At 47.5% G+C, this 21989-nt stretch overlaps 2 protein-coding genes across 4 annotated transcripts in view; one reads left to right on the forward strand and one right to left on the reverse strand.

Moving 5' to 3' along the window:
* The window catches only part of LOC135920594 (acetylcholinesterase-like), a 230232-nt gene that overhangs the window by 191495 nt on the left and 16748 nt on the right, over positions 1-21989 (forward strand). The window contains exons 6-8 of the mRNA XM_065454913.2: positions 3144-3351; positions 12151-12333; positions 14979-15280. Of these exons, the coding sequence (XP_065310985.1) occupies positions 3144-3351; positions 12151-12333; positions 14979-15280 (693 nt within the window). The remainder of the gene's footprint in view (positions 1-3143; positions 3352-12150; positions 12334-14978; positions 15281-21989) is intronic.
* The window catches only part of LOC135920597 (uncharacterized), a 214307-nt gene that overhangs the window by 55526 nt on the left and 136792 nt on the right, over positions 1-21989 (reverse strand). The window lies entirely within an intron of this gene.

Genomic DNA, 21989 nt, shown 5'->3' on the forward strand with positions numbered 1-21989 from the left:
AAGGTCATTGGTTCGAGCGCCTTAATTAGCATTGCCTTCATTAACAAAGGTCATGGGTTCGAGTGCCTTAAATAACTGTATCGGAACTGTGCCTTAACGTCGCATTCATTACCACAAAAGGCCGTTGGTACGAGTACCTTAATTACCTATATAATAATTAGCTGTGTCCTAATTACCATCGCATTCATTATGAGCAAAGGTCGTGGGCTCGGCTCCCAGCAAAGGTCATGTGTTCCAATGCCTGTATTAACCTTATCTTAATTAACTGTCTCAATGAATACCAAAGGTCGTGTGTTCGTAGCCTTAATTACCACCATAGGTAGTGGGTACGACTCCAATGAAAGTTTGCGAGTTTGTAACCTCTTTGTACATCGTGTGCTCATGCCGACAATGCCCGATTTTCCGCCTCATGAGCCATTTAATGCTCATTAGAAAGAATTTTTCACGACTTAGCCACCTACACATTCATATATGATGTACTTTGACATTAGCAATAACACAAAAAAGCTGTATACTGTTCTTTCTCAGAAATCTTAAGGTGCGTTGTCATTAGAGTCTCTGATGTACTTCTGATGCCAAAAAACATTACAGGATGCATTTCTTACGAATGTCTAATGTTACATCATGGCGTTGTCCACAGAAACTCATTGTTCATTTCCATAAGGGTTGTTATGCCTGTGCCATCTTGCAAGATGGGCAAATTTGTGTTCACGAACAACAACTGCTTTCGCCCGTCTTACTTCCCTGACTATCCTAACCCCGCGGTCTGATTGGCTTACGGAGAGCGAGGAATTTTCCTTCCCGGCGAAGAAAAACGGTCTCAAACTTATAGTTGATTTGAGGGCTTCTTCGCTGGAATATTTCGTCACCTACGACTTAAAACCCCCAGTGTCACCCCCAGGTGTCCAAAATTATTCGAGGTTCCTCATAACATCTTGCTTCATAATCACAGGGTGGCTAGTGCCCATAAAATCTCAGATATTAATTTGGTAATGAGACGCGAGAACGCAGCGAAAGCAGCTGAAAGCCAAGGACTTGTTTAGCCTGCAACATTAAAGTTTTCCGAATCTTACCGAATGACATCGCCGCTTGAGGATGAATCGTGATTCCCCTTTCACACATGCGCGATCCATGTGGTGTGGCGCGCAAGCACTACTTTGGTCCTTCCACTGCGGCGCGCCCTGTCTCCAATTGCTGTAGCGTGAAGTCCCGTGATTTAGCGCTGTGTAAGAGGCAACGACGTCAGGTGTGCACCATGTCGATGGAGTCTTTTCTCGGCACGTAAACAGTGGCAGTTGTGCAGTTATTATTGTGCTAGGAAATGCTTTGGTGGCATCTTCAAGAACATTTCAATTACAACAGTAGGCACCACCGCAATTGTCATTCTTCTCCCGAACTGAACACTGTCAGTGCTCCACACCGAACACGCGAGGTCACGTGGTTCAGCACTGTGTGAGTGGGGCGAATGTACGAATAACTTCTCACGTCAGATGCTGCCCAGAATGCTGAAGAAATACACCATCTTCTGCAGCATATGAGGTTGGTGAACGCCCGTGCATGGCGGGTTCGCCAGGCAAGCGGACGAAAGGTGCGGTTTGGTATATTTTGGCGTCAATGACCAGAAGAAGCACAAGAACAAGTGAAAGAACACCATCATTCTCGCGTTGAGAAAGAACGTTGAGACTAATTTGCACAGAATACGGAAGGTACGATGTTCAACGGCTAATATTGGGTGAACCCTCGTTGACGGCAGGCCCGGCTATACCCTTGTATAAATAATCATCCTTGATGATCTGCCTGCATGAAGTTTGTTTTTTCAATTTAATTGCCTTTACAATGCGTGGTCTTTTCCTGCAGCTCTAAATGGCATAATCTTCATCTGGTATTTGTGAGCATGCTCTACAGCTTAAATATATTTTATTCCAGTGGTTCCGGAAGTATATCTGACGTGTGGGGCGGGCGTCTGGGGGCTTATGTCGCATCGGGCAATTCATCTCACTCTCAGTATATATATATATATATATATATATATATATATATATATATGATTGTTATATGTTTCATATATTCATAAAAGAAGAATTTAGTAGTAAAGACAAAGCAAATTCTTGATTTACCTAATTCTTCTTAATTAGGTAAATTGTGCTTAATTCAGGTGTCCGGGCACTGTTTGCGGGTCACAGATTAATTTACGTACGATATATGAAAGGAATTTCCTACGTTCTTCAAATGATAGCAAACTGTCACCTCCTTCCGATTTTCAGGAGGCCAGAACTCAGCATGCAGTTGCGGTGTTCGCAAACTCTGTTGAGTTCTCCAAATGTGCGCCTGCTCCTTTAGGAAAGCGCATCTTAAGGACATCAAACATGTCGCTCGCAACCTTGCTAAGCTTCATCAACGACCTCTGACGAAGCGCTTTGCAGGACGCCAGCCTTCCTTTCCTAGAGAACCACTTTGGGATGAAAGATATGTTGTACCAGACAAAAACAGGCAGCGTCTTGACACAGGAAATCACCGACAACGGCAGTCTCAAAAGTCACAAGCTTCTAGAAAATTTTGTTTCATTTGTTGAAGAAAGAAAGCAGCCTTTAACAAGTCAAAAGCATCGCGGTTGGTGGTAGGGAGGAAAAGGAGGGGGGTTTAACAGCTTTTAGCTTGAGAGCATGCCCCCAATTATTTAGAACCTCTAAGATAGACGGTCCGCACTGCCCTCCGGTTCCGAAGCCCCTCTTTTAGCCCCCCAAAAATTGAAAGATAAATGCGTAACTGATGTTACTTAACTGATCACATCTGTGAATTATTGGCTAGGCTATATCAGCTTTCGCCTCGACCTAGTTCCTCGTGTACGTACAATAACCCTGTGCTACGCTTCGGGTGCACCACCATGATTGGTTAAACATGGTAAACACCCTGTATTCGCTCAGGGAAGAAATTATTCAACGCTGCACATGAACGAGGTGTTTTCCACGGCCATCTTTAAATGCAGCACCCACCCAGTGGTAGACGTGCTCCGTCATGCAGGCCTGCTTGGCGCACTGAAAGTGCAAACTTTCGGCTAGAAGATTACGGTGAATTCGCCGAAACATTTCGGTCTTGTGTGTGGGCCTTATATTTACACAAGTCACGCGTGCTTCCCTGCACAGGTACCCCGACAGCACCACTTATTGCCGGGAACTGCTGCTACAAGAGGCGTCGCGACATGTCACATGCGGTAACGCGAGCTCCCCGCTGACGTGCCTTCAGAACGTAGCGAATGCATTGGACTTTGGCAGGCCCAACCGCCCCCAGTTCTTCCCGACTTTCGGCCAGCTGCTGCCTGACTTGCCGATCAAGATGGCTAGTACAGTGAAGGTGCGCTATATAGGTGACGCATAAGACCAAAGGCGTTATTCTGAAAAGGAAAAAAAATAGCTCCATCATGTCGTGTCTGCGCGAAGAAAACGTAGTTCATTACCGTTTTACACCGCAGCTTCTAGTGGCACAACAAGCACTCGAAAACATCGTATGCTTATTTCCTTCGTTGTTCTGGAAAATTTTGATTATTCCCGTTATTCGCTTATCATGAGGGAATGCGGGCGAGTAAAGATATGTGCGCAGGTAAAGGAAGAATTATGAGGACTGATGCTCGACGCTTGCTGCGACTTCGAAAATTGCCGTGGGACTCAATTCCATCACAATATGTTAATTTGCCCAAGATGTTTTGAGGAAGCTTCAGGCCAGGGGCTCTCATCTAAATTCATGGTAAAGAAGAAATCATTTTGTCTGCAATCGTTGCAACGGACAAGATGCTTTCCTGCATTAAAAGAAAGCTTGAATTCAATGACTTTCGGAAGTACTTTTTTGAAGTAGGCAGTCAATGGCCTTCAGAAAGTGTTCTCTAGTTGCGAATAATTCAGCAACAAAATGATAAATCAAACGTGCCTTGTCAACTACCGCAACTTTTCAACTCAGCTATTAAAAACGACATGAAAATTCTGTAAAGTGCGCCTAATCAAATTTCTGATGGCTGTGTGATACTTCCACTGAGTGCGCTTTAGATGTGTCATTAGCTGCAGCTTACAATATTTTGATATCATTTTTTATTGCTGAGATAAAAAGTTCGTATCCAGGATATTTGCATGCGGGACATTTGAAAAACCATTGTGAACAATGTGATGCATTTGAGTAAGGTATGAAATATAGTATATAGAGTTTGCTTGTTTAGACGATCGAGCTGTTGCGTTTTAGGAAATGGGACATTTCTTGTTTGTTGCAAGGTTGCGTAGTTGTAAACCTTAAGCTAGAATTGTTTAAACAAAAATTTCATGATGAATCGTGATACATTTTAGGCCCGAAACAAACATTATCTTTCCTACATTAGATAACACCTAACCCTAACTCTTCGAAGAAAATTTTAGTCAACTCGATGGAGCCATCGTTACGTTTAAAATTCTAAGTTCGACATGTATTTGAGCACAGCGATCGGAGCTGGCCCCGGGATAAAGCTACCGCTTAAGAAAGGCCAGCTTGACGCTGGATCTACAGGGAAAATGTAATTGTTGGATGGCCCATAAGCTGGCATACGTTGTTCCACCTTCTGTAGGATGTAGAGGTGCTATCTTTGGAAGGTTTGTGATGGCGCATTCCAAGAAATACTCTAAAGAAATGCACGCTCCTTCAAATGAGCGTTCAATGGAAGAATTTGTGGCTTGGGTGACGCACTTATGAGCTTTTTACAGACGTTTGTTTCTTTCAATGCTGTGACCCCGGTTAGTTCTGACAGATTGTAACACGAGCTGCTACGTTCCAGATTTTATTTTTCTGACAGCCCTAGAGGTGTTGAAACAGCAGGAGACCTTCCCATTCAGGCTCTAAAGATGTTTTAGCACGTTGCGTTGTTTGTGTTGGGGGACTTGAGAAATTTGAAGAATAACAGCAAACAGTGTTTCGCACATGCTAAGCACAGCGTAAACAAATAGCTGCATTGTTGAAACTCCCTGCTCAATAACTAATAATTTTATTCCCTGAAATTCATTTGATCCTCAGGCCGAAATGATATATTGCTGTCTGGACGACGTCATCGTTTATTCGCCCACATTTGACACGCATCTTGACCGTCTTTCAGCGATTCTTGAGGTGTTCCGCCACACCAGTCTCCAGCTGAACTCGTCAAAATGCCACTTCGCTTGCCGCGAAATCACCATCCTGGGACACCTCACGGACGCCAGAGGCGTGAGACCTGATCCGGACAAAATTCGCGCCGTTGCGAACTTTCCTGTTCCGAAGTCTACCAAGGACATTCGTAGTTTTGTAGGGATGTGCTCTTAATTCCGACGCTTTGTGAAGGATTTTGCGACCATCGCATGTCCCCTTACCGACATCTTGAAGAAAGAAGGCCCATTTTCTTGGGGACCTGACCATGCCGCATCTTTTTCGCAGCTCACTACTCTCCTTACCACACCTCCGATTTTGGCCCACTTTGACCCGTCTGCCTCAACGGAAGTTCAAACTGATGCCAGTGGTCACGGCATAGGAGCAGTGTTAGCACAATGCCAGCGTGGAAATTATCGCGTTATAGCCTATGCCAGCCGTCTTGTATCACCCGCCGAGCACAGTTATTCAATCAGAGAGCGCGAATGCCTCCCTCTTGTGTGGGCTGCTGCGAAGTTTCGTCCATACTTGTACGGACGCGCTTTCTGTGTCATCACTGATCACCACGCGCTCTGCTGGCTGTCCTCGCTTAAGGACCCCACGGGACGACTCGCTCGCTGGGCGTTACATCTACAAGAATATGCCTTCTCCGTGGAATATAAGACGGGACGCTTCCATCAGCATGCCGATTGTATGTCCCGCCACCCCATCGACGAACCGGCTGATGCGGACGCCATCGCTTGCGTTTTCTCTGTGTCCCAGTTGCTTGAAATCGGCAATGAGTAACACCGTGATCCTTGATTACGAGCCCTCAGCGACCATCTGGAGTGAACGCCTGGTGACGCCTCTCTCCGCATGTTTCTCCGTAAGGAGGGGGCATTATACCGCCGCAATCTCGATCCACACGGAAGTAAGCGGCGACGGTCAGTGAGTAATTGGCGCGGAGCATAGTGCACTAAATTGATGTCATAGAGCAGAAAGTCCGCAACGTCAGTAGCACAATTTGTCGGGAGGGCTAATTACGACCAACTACTCGTAATTTCATCGCACCTGCGTTCGACTCTTCTCCAACAACTTCACGAGGCTCCCTTGGCTGGACACTTGGGCGTCTCGCGCACATACGACCGTGTACGACGTCGATTTTTTTGGGCCGGGTCTCGCCCGCTTCGTGCGGCGCTACTTTGCCGCTTGTGAGCCCTGTCAGCACTGGAAGAAGCCCTCCACACCTCCAGCTGGATGTCTCCAGCCGATCGACATCCCACCAGAACTCTTTTTCCGTGTTGGTCTAGACCTGCTTGGACCGTTTCCTCTCTCGGGCTCCGGAAATAAATGGGTTGCCGTCACTACTGATTATGCTACACGGTACGCAATCTCAAGAGCCCTCCCGACAAATTGTGCTACTGACGTTGCGGACTTTCTGCTCTATGACATCAATTTAGTGCACTATGCTCCGCGCCAATTACTCACTGACCGTCGCCGCAGCTTTCTGTCGGAAGGCGTCGAGGACATCCTCCGCTCCTGCTCGACAAACATAAGTTCAGCAATTCCTACCACCCACAGACCAACGGCCACACGGAGCGCCTCAACCGGACGATCACCGACATGCATTCGAAGTACGTTGCGAGCGACCACCACGACATGGATCTTCACATACCATATGTGACGTTCGCGTATAATTCATCGCGTCACGACACCGCCGGCTATTCACCATTCTACCTTCTATATGGCCGAGAACCCGCGTTTCCCTTAGACACTTTGGTGCCCTCGGCCTCACGTTCCGCAACTGAATACGCCCGCGACGCGATCGCACACGCCGACCACGCGTGCCAGCTCGCCGGCACCCGTCTCGAGGCCTCACAGGAGCATCAGAGACGCCTCTATGATTGCCACCATCGCGACGTACACTTTACTCCGGTTTCTCTGGTGCTTCTCTGGTCACCCATTCGACGTGTGGACCTTTCCGTAAAGCTGCTGTCGTGCTACACTGGCCCATACCGTGCGGTGCCACAAGTGACCGATGTCACGTATGAAGTCATCCCCACCGACCTCTCTCAGCGTCATCGTCGGCTGCAAGTGACATCGTTCACGTGGCAAGACTGAAGCCATACCCCACACCTTTCACCGCGGATGTGTAGATTCAGCACCGGGACGGTCGTTCTACTGCCGAGGGTGATGCTACGGAACAGCCGCCGCAATGTGGCTGCACTGAGGAGGAAGAAGAAGGCGACGGGGGCCGGCTTGATATAACGTCGCCATTTTGGCCTTCCGTTAGTTTCCCTGTAAATAAATTGTAAAAAAGCATTGGGCTTCAGCTACACGTAACAATATTTTCGCAGCAATACTATCTCGCTAATTCGTATGGATAACATGAGTAGAAGACAAATAAGAAATAGACACATAGGTGTATTCGGAAATTTATTGCAACAGACACATAAGAATACCTCCTCAACAAGCAGGACATGGTTGCCGCGAGGCCCATGAAGCACAGGCAAGAAATAATGATTGCCACAGAACTCATCTCACCATAACTGTCGACGGTAATGCGAATACCAGTGAAACAATAAATTATCGTGTTTTACATGCAAAAGGCACTTTCTGACCATGAGGCACGCTGTAGTGGAGGACTGCCGAAATTTCGACCACTTGGGGTTCTTTAACGTGCACCTACATCGAAGTAAAACGGTGTTTTTGCATTTCGTCCTCATCCAAATGCGGCCGCCGTAACCGGGATGCAATCTCGCGTCCTTGTGCTCAGCAACCCAACACGAATAGCACTCGAGCAATGTACGTCAGACCATATTTCTGAAATCCTGTTTCTTTAACACGCCTAGTGGTAATTCTGGGAGTTTCGTATACTCGCCTACGTACATTGACGAATCTACGAAACTTTCAGACGTGCTAAATACTCCCATACCGCCGCACTCTGCTATGGCACTACCTTGCGAAGATGTCCATGGGCATGGAGGCAAGACGACGACTGTATGACACTGAGACAGTGACGATGGAATGAGGAACAAGAAATAGTATCGAGGAAACGACTAAGGCGCATAACGACGACAGCATGATAAAATAACATGCGCATTCCTAAATTATGACGACGCTATGACGACGAAGAGTTGGGGACAATGAGATGACGACGATGGTGAAACGAGGATTCTGTGATGCCAGCCGGATGAGAACGCGAATATTGCGACGATCGCATGTCCAAAACGGCATGGCGTCGACGGTATGACAACAGATGCATAACAGTGTCGTCGTGACGAAGACGCAAGGACATCGACGGCATGACAACGACGGCATACTCATTATTCAATGTCGATAGCATGACTACAATAGTACGAAGAACTAGGAATGACGTCAATGTTTTGATGATGGTGGTATGGCGATGATGATTATACTGCAATAGGAATACGGCGCCGACGTGACGACGATGGTGAAACGACAACGCGAAGATGGCGTGAAGACAATGGTATGACGACAAATTCATGGCGATGTATGTGTGACGACGAGAAAGTAGCGTCGATTGAAAAAACAATGGCATGATGACAATGGGCTGACGACGAGTGTATCATTGCAACGGTTTGATGGTGACTATCACGAAACGTGTATGACGACGATGGCTAGACTACGATGACATGACAGGAGTCAGAGGATTGAGCTGGAGGGAGGATGACAGCATGACCACAATGGCATGATAATGATGACTGATAATGATGGCATGACAAGGGCGCCCTAATCACGAGGGTGGTTTGAAGACGACGGCATGATGAGAATGGGATGTCGATACTGAGGTGATGGCCCTAGTCGAACGACAGCCGGCTAACGATCGCCTGACGAGGAATTCATGACGAAGAGTGCGTGTTGACAATGACGTGACGATGACTCTATCGCGACAAAATCTGTATTACGAGACGGCATGAGAAGAGTCGGATGACGTAGCTGGAGGAATGACGATGACAGGACCAGAACGGCATCGCGACAACAGTATGAAGGCATGATAGCGACTGTCGATGATGGCATGATAATAAAGAAGAATTGTCGTCGGTGAAACGAGCAAGGCTTTGGCATGACTATGATGGAATGGCCTTACAGAAGTTATAACAATTATAAGGCGATGGGCGTGACAAGCACGACATGACGATGAATGTATGACGACGATGGCGTGGTGACGACGGCAATGCGATGGGTTTAAACAATTTGATTGATGACGATATGGTGACCACAAGAACATCACGACCCCTGGATGAATGGATGGACGGATAGATGGACGGACGGATGGATGAATGGATGTACGGATGGATGGACGGATGGACGGATGGATGGATGGATGGATGGATGGATGGATGGATGGATGGATGGATGGATGGATGGATGGATGGATGGATGGATGGATGGATGGATGGATGGATGGACGGACGGACGGACGGACGGATGGATGGATGGATGGATGGACGGACGGACGGACGGACGGACGGACGGACGGACGGACGGACGGACGGACGGACGGATGGATGGATGGATGGTTGGATGGATGGATGGATGGATGGATGGATGGATGGATGGATGGATGGATGGATGGATGGATGGATGGATGGATGGATGGATGGATGGATGGATGGGTGGATGGATGGATGGATGGATGGATGGATGGATGGATGGATGGATGGATGGATGGATGGATGGATGGATGGAAGGACGGATTGACGGACGGATGGATGGATGGATGGAAGGACGGATGGACGGACGGATGGATGGACGGATGGACGGATGGATGGATGGACGTATGGATGGATGGATGGATGGATGGATGGATGGATGGACGGACGGACGGACGGACGGACGGAGAAGCTCAAAACGGCTGAAATAGGCAAAGAATGCTTTTTGCATTGAAGATAGGAACACCACCCTTGTTCTTGTTAATGCCATGGTTTCCTCTAACAGTAAACATGCCCTAATTAGGTGAAGACATCAGTCAGTGACACCAAGAAAAGTATACGGTCAATTAGTTTTTCTTTAATTGAAACGTGGAAATTAAAAGTAAAGTAAAGCGAAAGCGTACAAAAATTCATTCGCAGGTAGGTTACAAACTTACGTCTTTGCGTTGCTCGCGCGATGCCATTAGCAGATGACCTTCCACGGTGTCGATTCCTCAGAAACTTTCTTGATTCATATATATTAACTAGGTCTAAGACTGGGAGTGCTAGCCAGAGCCAGAACTAAAGGCCTCGCTGGCTTTTCTATATGATCCTTTCTTGGCCAAGGCATCGCGGCATACGCGAACTTTGGAGAATTTGACTGACCAATGAAACGTCGTGTGCTACCTAACGACGTCAAAGCTGGTACAGTCGAGATCCGCACTATGTAATGAACCAGAAAAGGCGGGAACTGAGGGACCTGAATTTTTGTAAATAAATATCAAATGAAGTCAACATACATGGACACCAAGGAAAGCTCAGGGTGAACCATTTGTTTTAACTGAAATTAAACATGGTCCACGAAGGGGAAAAGTTGTTTTTTGTGCAATTTTGGCCACGGACCATAGTACTTTGTACGCTCAATCAGGATCAGAGGACGACTGTTATCAGCCTTAAAGCGATATAAAGACAATGTGCATTGTGAGAGATGGGACATGCACTTAGGCCTACGTAAACAGTCTGTGTCGGGTTCTCAAGAAAAAAAAAAGGATTGGCATGCCGGACGCATTTTACCTGTCATCGCCATCAAGTATCGTTCGAATTGTTATAACTTGGGCGTATATTCTCTCCCTCGTTAGCTTACAACAGAGACGGGGACTAGGCCGTTGGAAATGCATGCTCCTCCCTTGAATTTCTGCGAAGAAATAAGCGCTCTTTTCTACAACACACTTATTAACTATTATATCAATCTAACGTTCCGTTAGTGTTAAAATATGCATCTGCAGTATCGGATCAGCCTCACTTTATCAACAAGTGGGTAGTAAAAAAGTGCGATCTAGGCTGGATGGATACGTATTGGGCTAATCGCGCACTGACAGGCAGTTTAGATGGTAGTTGTCGAGATATACGTCTGGTTTGAACTCACTGGATAGCTGGCAAAGTTTTATTTTTGTCTTAATCGACATATATTATTGAAAGAAGCAAATCCGTACTGTAGCATAAGTTGGGCTCCACTCGCTGCATATATATATATATATATATATAAATATGAGCTTTCCATAGCGAAAACAGTCGAAAGTTGCAAACAGCACGGCTGCTTACCGCAATAGATTTGTCTCATAAAGCAAGCCTTATATTCATAATCAACTCATAATTGTTAATTATACTCATAATTTCAGGTCGGAAGGACGTCTGTACGTTGAAGAAAAAATTACCTATGTTTTGCACCTGTAATTCACCCCTTCGCAAAAAAATATCCTGCTATTATGCAGCCGCGCTATTGTCCGATATCCTCATTATTCTCTGTTCCCTTTCTTAATTTCTGAGATACCTTAGTTGCACTCATAGCTTACTATTTCGACATATGCAGCGTGCCCTTACTAAAATCATTTTTTGCGAGTGTCGGTTTAATATGTTTTCTTGAAATTTTGCGTAGTTATTGTACTCCCGCTATTGCAATGCCAATGAGGGGCTGTGGACAAAAAATATAAATAAATAAATGAACGCTAATCCTGTGTTTTTCTTGATGTCATTGTCTGTTGGCTTTATGTGATTGTGATTTACGAAAATCGGGTCCCCCTGCTGCCCACCATCTCGTTGAGTAAACATCTCAATTGGTAAAGGCTAAGTAGGATGAAGCATTATCTTAAAGAGTCAGTCCCATTGCGGAATGAAAACAATAAGTTACTCAGAAATTGGTTTTGTAGCAAAACCAGAGACCACACCCATGAAAGGTTTCCTGAAAGATGTCACGTAGCACCCAAATTCACCATGCCACTATTATGCTGTCACAAGTGCGGAGTGATCTGTAGCGATACACGGCAGATGTTGCCAGGCATTTTTTGGCACATGACGCGGCACCCGGATGGTTTCACATGTGATGCAGCTTATTGGACTCAAGGTGCTCATCGGACACGTTGACAACGAGCGTCTCCGCTTGAAGGACATCATCCAGCGCCAGTACTTGCTGACGAGCGAAACGAAGGGCACGCCGTACTTGGCCGAAGTGCTGGAAAACATCGGCATAAACGCAACCAGTGTCACCAGCATGCTAGATTTCTACCGCCAGGTAGGCACCCTAAAACTGCATCCATACTTGGCACCGATAAACAAATGAATCGCAGTGTCCTGCGTATTGTACTTGCTTTCCTTGGAATTTATAACGCTTACCTATGTAACAACTGCAGTTTTCCGCATCGCTCATGCAGTTTGTCACTTTATTTAATTGCTTTTCTCATATTTTTATTGTAATATGTCATAGATGACATGATTACGTAACCTTCACATTAAAATCTGTGAACTAAGAACGCTACCAAAAACCGTGGCTGGCTGACAAAGAATGCTGATGGCACGTTGCGCTTCGTCTTAGATGGTATTGGATGGTGCAAAGCATCTCTTTTGAGTTGAAGTGCTGGCTGGAGGTCAGATTAATGATGCATTCGCCGCAGGCACTTTCTTGCAGTGCTTGTATTTACCGGTATATTTAATCATTTGAATGATTGACCAAGACATGCAAGGTGTTCGTAGATGATTTTGCTACTGGTGCGAAACTAGCGATTAAGTTACGTTGGCTGTCCAATACGGCCTCTTTTTTCAGTAGTAGAGTGTAAACATTAGATATGGCCCGTTACATTTTGCTAGTGCTTTCAAAATCTAAAGAGAAAGAACCACGGGAATTCAACGCGTCAAGGCTCATCGTTCGTTCCGAATGTTGCCTTACACATTATTGCATGACTACTCGAGCAAAGGCGAAATTACATTATGCATTGTGTTTTGAAAGCCGTGTGGGAACCCTTGTTCGGAACTGGTGCCTTTACAAGTTACTGATACACTCCTGTAAATTTAGATCCAGTTTGTAGCAATATGGGACACTGCAACGCGCTCAACTCTTCGCTCATCAAGTGGTTGTGGCTTCTCGCATACAAATCTGGAGACTTCGCCGATGCCGTATACAATATGCTTTAAATACTCTGGAACGCTTTATTCCTCGTGAGAGTACGCGGACGCTCCTGCACAAAACGTATTACGGGCCTGAAGAGTGAGTTTCAGCTCGCCGGGTCCTACCTCAATACATGGGGAAAAAGGAATCGTCTTTCTCAGCAACAACTGCGCAGAGTTTGATGAGGCTTGTTTCGTTTACATGAAAAAGTTAAAACGTACTCTCTGTTGTAGCTAACTTTTGATCAAGGCCGTGGTTATTTTAACAAATATGGCGGGAAACCGAAAATTTAGAAGATGATACAACCGAGATCAAAACTGGGTAAATCTGCAATGAAAAACGATATTACGATTCTGTAAGTTCTTCCTATTAGGGCACAAAAAACTAACGAAATTCGCTAATTCAATTCAGTCAGTCTTTATTTTTCTCTTGGACAGAGAAGGAGAGAGGACAAAAAGCTCGTAAGCTTGACAGAGGTCCTGCCCCCTTTATCAACTTAAACCTAGCTCAACCTAACTCAACCTAACCTAACTCAACCTAGCTCTTAAATAAACCAACCACTAATATGTGAGGAGGACCTTTGAAAAACTTTTGTTAACGATGCAACGAAGGCACGTAACATATCAATTGGGGTGCACACCTTGCCCTCTTGAAGTGCTCTAACGGATGATGTTGATAAAACTGCGATGTGTGTTCTCGCTGCAGAGCTACGATTTTTTAAACATCGGACTTCCACGTTCTTCAGACTAAGCAATTTTTGAGAAGCAATTTAGGCAAGTTGTCACCTTAAATCGATATTGTGCTTCCACTAATCGCTAAAATTCATCTTTCTTTCGCACATGCAACAAATTTGATCTTAATCAGGGCAGTGGTATCTTAGAAAAGCGTTTTTGCGTTTTATATGTATTTGAATATGCATCGTTGGAGTTGGGCCTGAGCTACAGCATCCTCTTAAGCACAATTATGGGTTTTGCGGAAAAGTCAATTGATGCTATAGGTACTTGGCTGGCGGTGGTCTGATTACGTGAACAAGGGTGCCTGCGTTCATCAAGGACAGTTATATCAGTCCTTTTTAGCACTCGGCACACAGCTTCCCGAACCTCCCCCGCCTCTCCCTGAGTGTTTTTGCTTATTCGTACTTGCGAACTAAACAAAGATGTCCATCAGACAAAAAAGCTGTAAAAAAGCATTTTCTAGTATATGCGGTAGCTTGGTTAGTAGTAAGGCGTAGCTCGCAGTAGTTAAGGAACTGCTCATTCTATATTTAGAACATTTCTTTATTAAATGAAATATTTATTGGTCTCTTGAGTTTAAACGTTTAACGTAACGCTTTCCACACACCAGCATTCCTTATGCGGCTACTCCAACGACCACATTTTCTTCGGGGAATTAGCTCTCTTCGAAGAGAACACCGAAGTCGCTCGCTTTGGGTCTGCGTCTGTAGAAAACTTATTTAAAGCACTCATTTGGAGAGTCGAAATCAAACTAACCGAAAGATTAAAGCAACTTTCATCGTAATCCCCACTCTTCTTCACGCGTTACGTTCCACAAGAGATCCTTTCTTAAGTGCTTGATACGTTTGACTGGCCGTATTCTTGGCACCAATCTTTTGTTTGAAACGCCGAATCGTTCTTGTTCCCCAAATTCTTCGTAATTTTACTTTCTTAAGAAAGCCCTTCTCGCATATTTTTTCTGCACATCGAACTAGAGTATTCTCCTGAAAGCTTGGAATACAACTACGCCTGCTGACGTTCCCATTATGTCTTGTCTGGCAGCGATACCGGACGTACGGAAACATTGGTCGATGGCGGCCCTACAGCCTCGACATCCTGGTTGACATGCTCATGGTCTGCCCGCAGCGTTACTTTGTCGACTATCTCCTGTCGGCACGGGGCGTTGGGAGTGGCAATCGTGCCTACCGGTACGTGATTAGCGGCGCCGACAACGTAGCTCGCGTCGGCAGCCTGGTGCCCTTAGAGATGCTCTTCGGGAAGCACTTCACGCGTCCCACCAACGATTCACTGAAGCGCCTGAGCAAACGGTTGATACAGCTGTGGACTGACTTCGCCAAGAACAGGTAAGGCAGCCGGTGCGGATATTCTAGCACTGCACACTGGAACATGATAAATCTTGCGCCATGTTTCTGCACAAGTTATACGTTACTCAGCGGCGACTGTTTCGTCGCAGATTCGGTGCATGGTGTCGAACGTGAAATATCGTTAGGTTCAAATTGCTTCGATTTTGTTTCTGTAGAGTTCCCATTTTGATAAATGGAAGTTTCACAAACACGTTCAGCCTAATGCGTTGGATTGGTTGCATCTTCAATAATACCGGCAATTGACGATCTCGTCCACAAGTTTTTATCCAATAGCATTGCTATATGACATCAATGGCGCATGTGCCAGAAAGCGACCTTTACCGTGGTTCCAAGGGTAAAAGCTATTTACCGCTGCAGTTAAGCTGCACGTCAGCTGCTGTTACCACAGGTGCTTTCCCACTTGGACGACCACGCCGAGAAGGAAATCAACGCCGACGCAATTAGTTAGTTCAATTAGTTCAAGAGAAGGACGGAGGTGAAAAAGTAATGGCTTACGCTAGCCGGTTGCTGTCAAATGCGGTGGCGAATTATTCTACAACGGAGAAAAAGTGCATTGCGATCATTCGGGCTACGGCGCAATTTCTGCCTGACATATACGGAAACCACTTCACTGTTGTAAGCGACGGCTACGCCTTGTGTTGGCTGGCAAGCTTAAAGGACCCTTCTGGTCGCCCAGAACAATGGAGTCTCCGACTCCAGGAATTCGGCATTACCGTGGTGTATACGTCCGGCAGGAAGCATTCTGACGCCGACTGCCTGTCGCGCGCACCTATTGACCCGCCACCGCCGGACGACGACGCCTTCTAACGAGCAATAACTGCAGACGACTTTGCTGAACAGCAACGAGCAGAATCGGAGTTACGAAGCCTTGCGGAGTACTTAGAAGGCAAGACAGACGTTGTTTCTTGTATATTTCGACGTGGATTGTCTTGCGCAACGACGTCCTCATGAAAAACTTTTCCCCTGTCCCCACAAACTACCTTCTAGTTGTGCCAGTAGCACTCCTACCAGAGGTTTTGCATGCCCTGCACGACGACAAGACAGCCGGGCACCTTGGATACTTCTGTATGCTCACATAAATAATATAAAAGTATTATTGGCCGTGCCTGACCGCCAACGTCGACTACTACGTCAAAACATGCTGTGGCTGTCAGCGACACAAGATAGCATCGACCAGGCCAGCGGGTTTAGAAAAGCCGATCGCGCCTCCTCGCCCACTATTTCAGCAGATTTCTCTTGCTCTTGTAGGTCCTCGTGCTGTTGTAGGTCCTCAACGTTAGGAAACAAGTGGATCATTGTGGCCATCGACTACCTTACCCGCTACGCCGATACGAAAGCTCTGACCAAATGTAGTGTATGTAAGTAGCCAAAATTTTCGTCAAGACATCCTCCTGCAACATGGTGCACCAGAAGTCATCATTACTGACAGAGAAACTGATTTTACAGCTGAGCTTATTCAAGCCATCCTGCAGCATAGCCAGACATGTTACCAGAGGACCACTGCCCATCATGTTAGGAATGGCCTAACATGATGGCTCAAGTAAACGCTCGCAGACATGTTAGCGACATACTTCGATGTCGAACACAACATGTGGAATGCGTGCACCGTATGTCATCTTTACTTACAACATGGCAATGCAACAAACAACACAGATAACGCCATTCAGTCTTGCTTATGGAAGGAACCCGACAACTACTCGCCCGCCTGCGCATCGAGAGCCATCAAATGGCCGATAGCTGGCTCTACAATCTGCTATGGCGCTATGTGGAATACCATCTCAGCGATCGTGTTTGGGTTCGGACCCCGATAAGAGGACGAGGGCTTAGCGAGAAATTATTGCGACGCTATTTCGGAGCCTACAAATTCATCCGACGTACTGACGCACTGGACTATGAGGTCGTGCCAAACGGCATTTCGAAGCCTCCGCGGAGCCGCGCACGAACTGAAAAGGTCCACATGATGCGTCTTAAGCACGTTTAAGCACGCTGATGGACTTTGCCTTTTTGTCTCTTCTGCGGGCATTTTACAGCTAAGCTGCTTATCGCTAGCCGATTCGTCCGTCTGTCCGTCTGTCACTTGTACGCCCAAACTCCTCCCAAACCCCGTGTGCATGCGGAACAAAATGAGAAAGAATGGTGCGCCATTGCCTGCACCAGAAGTGACATCGTCGCTCTCTGCTCTCTGTCGCAATCGAGAGCATGCGCAGCAGTTTCTCTCCTGCTCCGAAATGGATAGGCGAGGTGTCATACACACTCCTGAGGAGCAGGCAACTTTCCATCAGCAACGCCGCGAGCAGAGCCGGGACAGAGCTCGTCTATGCCATGCCCATGCTGCAGCCCGGGCACAAGTGATTCATGCAGTCGAGCGCTAGCAGAAACTGCGTATCTAGTATCCGGCAGCTTACCAAGCTGTCGTTTAATTAACCGCCGGGATTAACCTCGTGATAAAAACCCGAGTCGCAAGTTTAAGCTTCGCAGGTTAACCAACTGTACGGAGTGCTTGGGTGGTGTTTTTTTAGCTTTATTGTTGGCAGTATCGGGACGAAATTTTTTAAAATGGTGGTATGAACACTTCTACTTGTTCATCCGTATAGGGTGATCACGTTTCACCACCTAGAAAATGTTATAGCTCAGCGAAAGACACACCTGCATGTATCGGGAATTTCTGGAATATTATCGATGCTTCTATTCTCAGTCGTCACCGAACCTTGTGTAATAAAACTGCATGTGTGCATGACACGAATTGTGTAGTACTTTGTCGAAGTACGATTACTCTGGAACCTTCGATGACTCATGGATGAAAGCCGACGTGCTTGACTCTCTGATCACATTTTCGAAGATCGCCGACTGTGTTCATCGCTATGGTTGTTCTTTCAATGTAGCCTGTTTTGTAGGGCAGTTTCGCCCAAGAAAACGCTATGTTCATCATTAACAGTTCTGCTGCTTCCTTCCCCGTCACTACTACATTGCAATGCACTAAATATAAATGCTGTGATCCGCGCCAATGAATAAGTCGTTAGTAAAACATAGCAATTAGGTTTTGCACGAGGCTGTTTTACAGAATACATGCTGATAAATGCTGAATGAATTGGACTAAAGGAATTCAATGAGGTGTGAGTATATTCTATATTCTAAGATTTCTTCTGGAATGAACATTAATGGTATGCATTGTACACCACCACTTTTATGCACAGGGAGTACCTTCGCTACTTCCCATTAGAGGGCAGTGTAGACATCTGCATTGACTGTTCAAAAAGATTTGACAATATTGTTACGTAGAAAGACGCAGACGACAAGCTATGTACAAATATATTTACAAGGAAAATACGCTGCGCTTGGCCAAGAGGCAACAGCCCGCGCTAGCTTCTAAATCGTCGTCGTCGTCTTCACACTGCAGGCCTTTCGTGATCGCACATATTGTGCCGTAGCACTACCCCCGGCTGCAAAAGCGCCGTCCCGGAGCGACTAAAGATCGGACTCGGAAGCAGTGTAGTAGGCCTTGAGCCTACTGACGTGTACGACATCACTAGATGCCACAGGAGAGGACGAGCTTGAGCCCACCGGAGCAATTTCGTAAGTCACAGGCGTCACCTGGCGCAGCACGCGGTAGGGCAGTGTGTATCGCGAAAGAAGCTTCTCTGAAAGTCCGACGTGACGAGAGGGCGACCACAGGAGCACGAGCGCACCAGGTGAAAACTGTACGTCACGATGGCGGGCGTTGTACTGACACTGCTGAGTGGTCTGTGAGGCCGTAAGTCGAGCACGGGCAAGCTGGCGTGCATGGTCGGCGAGGGCGATGGCATCGCGCGCATACTCGCTTGTTGAGACCGCAGCAGGAGGAAGTGCCGTGTCTATGGGCAAGGTAGGTTCGCGACCGTACAGTAGATAAAAGGGAGAAAATCCGGCGGTGTCGTGCCGGGAAGAAGTGTACGCAAATGTTACGTATGGAAGGGCAATGTCCCAGTCGAGGTGGTCCTTGGAGACGTACTTGGCCAGCATATCGGTAAGAGTACGGTTTAACCGCTCTGTCAGGCCATTGGTTTGAGGATGGTATGAAGTAGTCAGTTTGTGTTGAATGGAGCAGGAACGCACAATGTCAGCGATAACTTTCGAGAGGAAGTTTCGACCACGGTCAGTAAGCAGCTGTCGCGGGGCGCCATGAAGCAAGATAATGTCACGCAAGAGAAAGTCCGCGACGTCAGTGGCGCAGCTGGTAGGGAGAGCCCGAGTGATAGCGTATCGGGTGGCGTAATCAGTCGCGACGGCTACCCATTTGTTCCCAGAGGATGACGTGGGAAAGGGACCGAGCAGGTCTAATCCAACACGAAAGAACGGTTCCACAGGGACGGTGATCGGCTGCAGATGACCGGCAGGTAGCACCTGAGGTGTCTTCCGACGCTGGCAGGGATCACAGGCAGCAACATAGCGTCGAACGGAGCGAGCGAGACTAGGCCAATAGAAGCGGCGGCGGACGCGGTCGTACGTGCGGGTTACCCCAAGATGTCCTGCAGTGGGTGCGTCATGCATCTCAAAGAGCACAGTCTGTCGTAGATGTTTTGGCACGACAAGAAGAAGATCAGGGCCATCAGGGAGGAAGCTCCTTCGGTACAGAATGCCGCCCTGGAGGACATATCGGCGAACGGATGCGTCGGTAGGTGTAGAGCGCAGACGCTCGATGAGTACTCGCAGCGATAGGTCTCGGTACTGCTCATCGGCGATGTTAGCGAAGGCAGACACAGAGAAAATGCCGTCGGCGGTACTACTGTCGGCGTCGTCAGGCTCGTCTACCGGGTAGCGAGACAGGCAGTCAGCGTCCTTGTGGAGTCGGCCAGATTTGTAGGTGACAGAGAACGAATATTCTTGGAGGCGTAAGGCCTAGCGACCAAGTCTTCCTGAAGGGTCTTTCAATGAGCATAACCAACAAAGCGCGTGATGGTCTGTGACAACGGAAAAGGATCGGCCATATAAGTATGGGCGGAATTTCGCAACCGCCCAAACTAGGGCCAGACACTCACGCTCAGTGATGGAATAGTTGCGCTCCGCGGGTGAGAGGAGCCTGCTGGCGTAAGCGATAACACGGTCGTGGCCACGCTGGCGTTGGGCCAGTACTGCTCCAATTCCGTGACCACTGGCATCAGTACGGCCTTCGGTAGGCGCAGAAGGATCGAAATGGGCCAGAACGGGAGGCGTTGTGAGAATGTCGATTAGATGAGAGAATGCAGAGGCCTCGTTATCGCCCCATTGGAAAGGAGCGCCTTTTTTCAAAAGGTCGGTTAGTGGCGTGCTATGGCGGCGAAATTCTTCACGAAACGGCGGAAGTACGAACAAAGGCCGATGAAGCTGCGCAAATCCTTGACACACGTCGGAACAGGGAAATGCGTAACAGCAGGGATCTTGCCTGGGTCCGGTTGCACTCCGTTCGCGTCAACGAGATGTCCAAGGACGGTAATCTGGCGACGGCCGAATTGGCACTTCGATGCGTTGAGTTGCAGACCGGCTCGCCGAAAAACTTCCAGGACTGCTGAGAGGCGCTCGAGGTGCGTAGCGAACGTTAGGGAGAATACGATAACGTCGTCCAAGTAGCACAAGCACGTGGACCATTTAAAACCGTGAAGAAGGGAGTCCATCATGCGTTCAAAAGTGGCAGGAGCGTTACATAGGCCGAACGGCATCACCTTGAATTGATAAAGACCGTCGGGTGTTACAAAGGCAGTCTTCTCGCGGTCGAGATCGTCTACGGCAATCTGCCAGTAGCCGGAGCGAAGGTCAATAGAGGAGAAATAGCGAGCACCGTGGAGGCAGTCAAGGGCGTCATCAATCCGAGGTAGGGGATACACGTCCTTTTAGGTAACCCTGTTAAGGTGCCGATAATCCACGCAAAAGCGCCATGAGCCATCCTTCTTTTTTACCAGCACAACCGGTGACGCCCAGGGACTACATGACGGTTCAATAATGTTCTTGGCAAGCATTTGGCGAACTTCTGCGTGAATAACTTGACGCTCAGCTGGTGACACTCGATACGGGCGGCGATGAATGGGAGGGGCATCGCCGGTATTAATGCGGTGTTTGACAGCTGTAGTTTGGGCTAAAGGACGATCGTTAAAGTCAAAAATATCGTGGTAGGAAAACAGAACGCGGTAGAGGTCACGAGCGTGCTCGGAGGGCAAGTCGGGGGCAATCATTTTCCGTAAGTCAGCGATGGTAGAATTTGTCGACTGCGATGGGAGAGGAGGATCGAATGAAGTGTCGTCTACTGCAATGGATGCTACTGAGTGATCCTCGAATGAACAAAGCTGGGCCAAAGACATCCCACGTGGCAGCACTTGCGTCGTCAAGCCAAAGTTGACCACTGGCAGGCAGACGCAATTCGCCGTAATAGATAAAACTGTATGGGGTACTGTGATCCCGCGGGTAAGGAGGACGTCTGGCATAGGAGCCGCGATGTAGTGACCGTCGGGGACTGGTGGGGATGACACTAGGTCAACGTAGGTCAGTGCCGAAGGGGGCAAGCGAACGAAGTCGGCGGAACTGAGGCGACTGGGGTGTGGTTCAGCAGGATCCAGAACAGGCAGGTCAAGGCGGAGAGTACTGGCGGAACAATCGACGAGAGCAGAATGGGCGGAGATGAAGTCTAAGCCGAGGATGATGTCGTGGGGACAGTGGCCGATGACCTTGAATAGCACGATTG

Source organism: Dermacentor albipictus, chromosome 3, assembly GCF_038994185.2.
Source record: "Dermacentor albipictus isolate Rhodes 1998 colony chromosome 3, USDA_Dalb.pri_finalv2, whole genome shotgun sequence".
Classification (NCBI taxonomy): domain Eukaryota; kingdom Metazoa; phylum Arthropoda; class Arachnida; order Ixodida; family Ixodidae; genus Dermacentor; species Dermacentor albipictus.